The sequence below is a fragment of the Chelmon rostratus genome, chromosome 6, assembly GCF_017976325.1.
Source record: "Chelmon rostratus isolate fCheRos1 chromosome 6, fCheRos1.pri, whole genome shotgun sequence".
NCBI lineage: Eukaryota > Metazoa > Chordata > Actinopteri > Chaetodontiformes > Chaetodontidae > Chelmon > Chelmon rostratus.
In genome coordinates this window covers 16,519,438-16,526,432 of record NC_055663.1, presented here as the reverse complement: position 1 = coordinate 16,526,432, position 6,995 = coordinate 16,519,438, and the positions used below count along the sequence as shown (strand labels likewise).

General features: G+C 40.4%; 1 protein-coding gene across 1 annotated transcript; it reads right to left on the bottom strand.

The window, feature by feature from the left end:
• Positions 1-101: 101 nt before the first annotated feature.
• etfa (electron transfer flavoprotein subunit alpha) lies at positions 102-6,758 on the bottom strand. Its single transcript, XM_041939568.1, has 12 exons — positions 6,659-6,758; positions 5,582-5,731; positions 5,366-5,447; positions 4,989-5,071; positions 4,577-4,676; positions 4,119-4,229; positions 3,892-3,993; positions 3,657-3,725; positions 3,482-3,564; positions 2,265-2,330; positions 1,773-1,853; positions 102-472 (listed from the first exon to the last, which is right to left on the bottom strand). The coding sequence occupies exons 1-12, from the start codon at positions 6,695-6,697 to the stop codon at positions 437-439; spliced, it is 1,002 nt and encodes a 333-aa protein (XP_041795502.1). The 5' UTR covers positions 6,698-6,758; the 3' UTR covers positions 102-436.
• Between the last annotated feature and the right edge of the window lie 237 nt (positions 6,759-6,995).

The following is a 6,995-nucleotide window of genomic DNA, read 5'->3' as shown; positions in this document are numbered from 1 at the left end:
TTTCCCAAGAGCATCTCACTGACTACACACCGTTTACATTAGCAAGAAGAGCTACATCTCACAGTGAGCTACAATAGAGAGTCAGAGGTTTCCAGACAAGTTGAGCATTCCCAAAGATGTCCTTTACTGTGGCAGAAAATTAAATACAAATGACAACTGGTACTACTACAGGCTCAAAACACCCCCCAAGGTAAGTACACCATTATTCATTGAGATTTCATAAGTGTTTAGTATTTATAAATACTGGCATTTCTCTCCAGATTGAGAATGTTACCAGTCAGAGAGAAGAAGTTGATGATGAAAATGATTTCTGAAACACTCCCAGCTTCAAAAATGTATTAAGGCAGCGGTTCTGTGTTCCTGTGGTGGATCTCTGAACTCTTCTGACTGCTGATTCCAGCTGGATGGTGGGGGTTCGGTGGGACTTTGTTCCTCCTCACTTGTCCAGTGCTGAAGTCATCTCGGGAACAGCCTGTAAAGGAAAAACAGTGCAGTGACTTTTTTCCTTTTTCCTGTGAAGTGTATTTACAGCAGGAGTTTGTTGTCCTGAAAGCTTAAACTAAATGTTTGTAGTTGCTCCAGTGCAATGAATCACTAAACCGACATATACTGAGGAAATCTTTAAGTATTTAGATGAAGCTCAAGCCGTTTCTATTCTGTGCTAATAACCGCAGAGAACATTGAAATTATTCCGGGCTTTACCTGTGAAGGCAAATGTTCGTCAGCAACTGTCATTTTCATCCCCAGCATATTCAATATAATGAGATTTATGAATTTATTACACAAACCGTCGTGCTTACGATATATGAGTGACTTTGCCCCTGAGATTTATAAAGACTGCAGCAGGCATACAAACATTTATCACAGTGTTTGCAAACTTGACAAATGCAGAATGAGATCCTACATGGGAGGCATCTGGCCCATAAATAAACAGGCTGCCGTGCAGTTTTAAAGAAGGTAAACTCAAAAGCCTTTTATGAGCACAAAATTAATCAAGTGGCTCTCCTCGTGAGTCCGACAACTTCTGAACTGAATCATCAGTCACTGCCTGAGTTGGTCCGAGGTATCAATTGTCCATTTGGGGAAAAAGTAGAAAGCCCATCCATTTTAATCAGCTATCTGAGGAGTGATCACATGTAAGGTGATCCCACCCAGTAGGACACAACTCTACTGCCACTAGCTATTATTGCTAATCACTTCTACAGAGTTTGTTGGGACACCTGGGCTGCCCATGCACTACTGTGGGGCTAAATAAAACATGACCAACAGGACACAAATGAAAATACAACCTACTAGCCTTTCACAGGCAGCGCTGGACCCCGGTGTTAGTCGTGCCAACACTCCTGGCTCACTGTCCCCAAGCACCAGCTAGATACAAGGACGCAACTAAGCATGTAAACGACCTGGCAAGTAGAAGCTCAACACAAAACTGAAGCCACCTTTTAAGTAACTACTGATCACTTTTTATATCTTCTGAGATGCTAATGTGTTCGTCTCTTCACAGCAAGCTCAGCCACAACTCTCCTCTGATTAATTCAAGGACTTAATAATTCAACAGTTGAACATTTCCATTAGGTGGAATAACGCATCGTGCAAAATTTATCAGTGAGAAAGCAAATGTTATATTCTGTCACTCTAGACTCTTAGCTATCAAAACATGGAGTAAGCCCAGGCAGACGGTGCACAGGTGGTGCTTTTGCCTCACTGCTTGGTTGTTTCCTGATGTTAGTTCATAGTTATGTTATTGCAGCAGTATCAATCCCAGATATTACCTTGAAAAGATCAGCGACCAAGCCGTAGTCAGCCACCTGGAAAATGGGAGCCTCTGGGTCCTTGTTGATAGCAACAATAGTCTGTGGGAAAAAAAAGAACATGTTTATCAATAGCACACAACAAAATAATGATGTGCCTAAAACGCTGATTGTCTATGTCTTCTAAATACAGAGAGAATGATCATTCAACAACCCAACAATTGGTTCTGACGTGTAAAAAATACAGAAGCATCACGACAAAGGGTTAAACCAGTGTTAGGTTTGAAGGTGCTGTGTACTCATGTGTACACACAGACATCTTAAAATGTAATTTCACGTGGTGCTTCTTTCTTTGTAACAAAGCAACTGGTTTCAGTAATTCTGCAAAATGTCTTTGACCAAACTCGACAGAGCTAAGGTTGCTTGATATCATCAACTTTCCTAAAATCTACGTTGTGAGGTTTTAATATATGGAGGAAAAGACAGCCTTTCACGTGGCTGGATTGACTTTACCTTGCTATCTTTCATTCCAGCCAGGTGTTGAATGGCTCCAGAGATACCAACAGCAATGTACAACTCCTGTGGACAAGAACAGAGGACAATCAGACAAGAGTTACCTGCTGATAGACATGAAGCGTAATCTCTTTGGAAAACATACACCTCAGAACTACGATACAGCAGAAAGTATGTGTAATCTATGTGTAATCTATCAGAGGGTGCTGGGGCGAGGTCAGCCAACCCCAAACCCGTTGGGAAAACCATGTTTGCCTCTCAGTTCAATGCACGGCCGTATGAATATTTCAGTGCTTATTTACTGCTGCAGCTGAGGTCTCACAGGAGCAGAGCAGTAATTAGTAAACACAATAAGTGTCTCATAACTAAAAAAATGCATAAAGCAAACTTTTCTACTAACCAGACGACGACAACAGAATCTGCAGGTTTTTATTCTTATATTATCAGTTTATAAAGCACAATTTATCCCCATGAGATTATGAAACCTCAAAAGGCAGACCCAAGCAAGGTGCTACTGGCCCTTTCAACTGAATCTCCATCATTTTAACTAAAACACCCTAAAAAAGTTACATTTGTGTAGTTCATCCAGAAACAAGTATGTTCCAACACTGCCAAGCTCCTTTTAGTACAAGTTATTAAGAGACGTGCCCCAGACAGAGACTTTACTCTGATGTTTACACAAATAATGTCAACCCTTTATTTAACAGAATACACTAAACATTTTTAGATTGGTAGGGTGAGAAAAAGCAAGCCTGATTTAAATTATACTTAATTAACTTAGCCAAATTCGACAAGCTTGTCATAACATTTGGAAAATCCAATTTTGCCAGTCTGACCTAGCCTGAGGCTCTAACCAGACATCCTCTGCACTCTGCTTTAATGGATCAGCTAAATCATTTAGCCCGCTAAATGTGCCATCCAGTACATTTTGCAGGGCCTAATGTGTGGATAATCACAGCTGGGGTAACCCGGCTGAATCACATAATGGGAAGTTAACCTCTTTAAAAAGGGCAGAGCAGCCGCCCTGATCAGACTGGATTGCAGGCATGCCGTATAAAGGCAAATAGGCATTTATCAAAAGCAACAGACCTGTCCACTCTGATACTGCAGCTGAGTTGAAGTGTCCCCTGCTTCCAAACATGTTTTTGAATTCAACTGTTGCTACAGTACAAGATGAAGTAAATCCAAATTACCACTTTAGAAAAGATGTATCTTACCGGTGCGACAATTTTGCCTGTTTGTCCAACCTGCATGTCATTCGGGACATACCCAGCATCCACTGCAGCTCTGGATGCACCAACTGGAAAAAGAATTTTAATTCTACCTTAGTAAAAATAAATGTCAAAGTTCTGATTATCACAAAATGATGTATGATGATGAATTCCATTCTACCTGCAGCATTCAGCTTGTCAGCAAGGTCATAGAGCAACTTGAAGTTGTCTCCACTCTTCAAGCCCCTTCCTAAAAAGACAAAGCATCATTATTCTACCTTGTAAAAAAAACTCAAATTCAAAAAAGCACACATGCACATTACGTTGTCAATAGGAGAATCAATTCAAGTTGCAGTTGAGCAAGGTTTTGACAATTTGACATAATTTGTAATTTCGACCATTAAAAGGTTTCCCACCTCCTGACACCACAACCTTGGCACTGGTCAGCTCTGGACGGTCGCTCTTCGTCAGACTCTGCTCCAGCCACTCAGAGATTCCAGCAGGAGAAGAAGCAGCAACTGCAGTCAACAGATCACAGGAATACGAATGATGAATGGGGACACTGTATCAGTAATATATATGCCATGATATCTTGGCATGTGCTGTATAAGGGCTCTCTGGGTGAATCTGTAAGCTACTGTACCATCTTCTGATGGAGCACTTCCTCCCTCTGTTGGAGCGGCCTCAAATGATGTCCCTCTAACTGTGAAGATCTTGATCGCCTCATTGCATTTCACAGTGCTGAGAGCATTTCCTGTATAATCGAAATAACATTAACATGCAATATTCAAAAAGCCTAAAAAATCATCAATGCCAGAGCAAAATCCTGTTACAAAAACTGAGTAGTGACTTACAGTGTATTGTATTTTTACCTTATTCCTGTATTCATTTTTCATTATCTTTTCATGCGAATAAAGCAATTAAAGCACTTTGTAACTGTGTGTTTTAAAAACTGCTATATAAGTATAGCTCAGCTTACTTGCTGTTCTAGTTACATGCGTGTCATATAAATGCTGTAGCAAATCCAGGTGTCATGACTTGACACTTCTTCTGATGCACATTCAACATTTGTTACTTCTTAACCATAATGACAGGGCTTACCCGCATAAATGGTTCTGACAAAAGTGTCTGGAGACTTGATCTCAATAATATCTGAAACTGGAGCAACATCCAACTTGGCAGCCACTCTGGGAAGCAGGTTCTGTAGAACAAAACAGGGGATAAGCAGGGAAATACAGAATATTTAACTTGTTGGGAAATCAAGAGGAGAAAGAGTTACTGTGGTTCATAGACTGACAGATTGACAGAGATGACAAGTACAAAGAGTTTTATAAGTCATTTGAGATTTATAAAATCACCATCATCATTTGGCATGAGAGCTTCAGACATTTCAGAACTGATGAATGTGGTAGAAGAAAAACTCATCTTCACTAGGTGATTAGAAAATATGCGCATATGAAAATACAGAAATGCAAACAACCAGGTAACGCTCCTGTTAGCAACCATGCCTTACCTTTCCAAAGGCAGATGCACCTGCACAGATGTGGGTGAAATTGAACTGTTTCTGTGTTTCCAGGATAAGTGGTGTCAACTCCTCTGAGGAAAGAGAAAAGGATCAGAAAGCCGAAACAAAATCAGGTGGGTACAGGCCTGCCTGTGACTGCAGCTGTGCTGGTTCTAGCCAGCTTAAACCTAATAGCCGAGACAAAAAATGGAAAATGTATCTCCCTTCCCACAGTTATTACAGCCAAGATGCCCTTATGCAAGTCAAGCACTAAACCATCCAGCAGTGAATATGTGAAGCAGGTTGTTGCTAACAAAGAAACATGTTCGGTAGACATTTGCTCTGTGAGTGAAAGTTAAATAAGCAAAAGACTTTGTGTTACACACCTGGCAGGAAACCTTTGTAAGAATCATGCTGAGCGACCAGAACCTTCTTCACACCTTGTACTTTGCTGATTTGCTCCACAACCTGAGAAGACAGAAAACTATTTGACACACTGCATTCTTAACTACAATGTGTTTTGCTTTTTCTGCTATATTGTATCACAAATGCAACACATCTGATGATCCCCTAAGCAGATCAATATAAAAAGCTTTGCCTACCTTAGCACAGTCTGTTCCAGCAATCAGACATGACACCTCTCCACCAAGCTTACTGGCTGCAGTGATGGCATTGAGAGTAATAGGGGTCAGCTTGTCATTATTGTGCTCTGCGACCACCAAGGTGCTTTGGAACCTCTGGAGGAGACCAGTCTGTTGGAGGAGTTATTCATACAAATAAAGATGGATTAGAATAGAGCTGGGAATGTATCATAATGGACCACTGAAAGCATATATTTTTAACTTTTAACATTTTCACTACTTGATGAACTAATAAAAACTAATTACAGAAGCAAGATTACTGAGAAACCTTCAGATTTCTGGTAATTTCTGCTTGATCCTTCAAGTTGACATGTGATCAAGGACATATAGAATATTGATTTGTTTGTATTGTAATATCATTTAGCTCTCCGAATTATTATTTTATTACTACACGTGTAACGTTGAGTATTAGAAGTGAACACGATGGCTATAGAGCAAACAAAGCACAGTGCAACCTCTGAAACAGCCGCATCAGGGTCTGTCAGAGCAAAACAGGATAACACCAGCCTCATCTGGACAAGACTGAACACTCTCAGTTTCTAAAGGTCATTCACGTTAAGGCAAACACAAAGAGAAATCATAAAAAACACACGCTGCTTATTTGCCCATTACATACTGCTACACGAATGATTTAGGTAAAACATTGGTAGTTATCACCTGCTGCATCTGTGAGTGAATTTTGAAGTTTCGTAACTGTTGTTCAACGTCACGTTTCATAACAGCTTGGCTAGCTATGCTAACAGCAGATAGCACTAGCTCAAAAACACACTGTGAACTAACTTATTCTTGATATACCACGATGCATACATTAAGTTTAAGTCAGAATAAGTCAACCAACGCTGTCACACGCATATAAGAAATTATTTCAGGCAGACAAGCACGACCTGCATCAACTACGTCTGAATTGGCTAGCCGGCTAGCAGCTGCTGCAAAAACCAAGCAAGCTAACTGACGTGTGACGTGTTCTTAGTGTGCTGTAAGTAAACAGATCAGTTAAAGTCTGTGTATGTTGTCCAGTTGAAACTGTCACACTCTTACCAGTTGTTTCAGATTTGTTCTGTTTAAGGCTCTGTTCATCTTGGATCCTTGTAGCTGTTGATCCTCAGTGCTGCAGAGACAAAACTGTGCCAAAGGTCGTCTGACGTTTACAACGAGTTCTCGCGAGATCCACCGACCAAGAACGACAACTCCGGTCATCTTTCTCTCTCTCTCTCTCTCTCTCTCTCCGACGTTCAATTATCTTTATTATATTCAAACAGCTGCAAAAATTAAACTAATAAATATTTTTTTAAATAAACAGTAATTTGATGCTTGTTCTTTATGATAATAACTTCGATGGACATTCATGATTCACTGAGCAGTTATGAGCCCTCTG

What these genes read in the sequence shown, in the direction of transcription:
- etfa (XM_041939568.1), bottom strand. Translation starts at nt 6,697, where the DNA reads ATGAACAGAGCCTTAAACAGAACAAATCTGAAACAACTG. An exon ending in CAAGGTTGTGGTGTCAGGAG is followed by an intron (nt 3,726 to 3,891) that starts GTGGGAAACCTT and finishes TTGTCTTTTTAG; the next exon opens with GAAGGGGCTTGAAGAGTGGA. An exon ending in TGGTCGCTGATCTTTTCAAG is followed by an intron (nt 473 to 1,772) that starts GTAATATCTGGG and finishes TTTCCTTTACAG; the next exon opens with GCTGTTCCCGAGATGACTTC.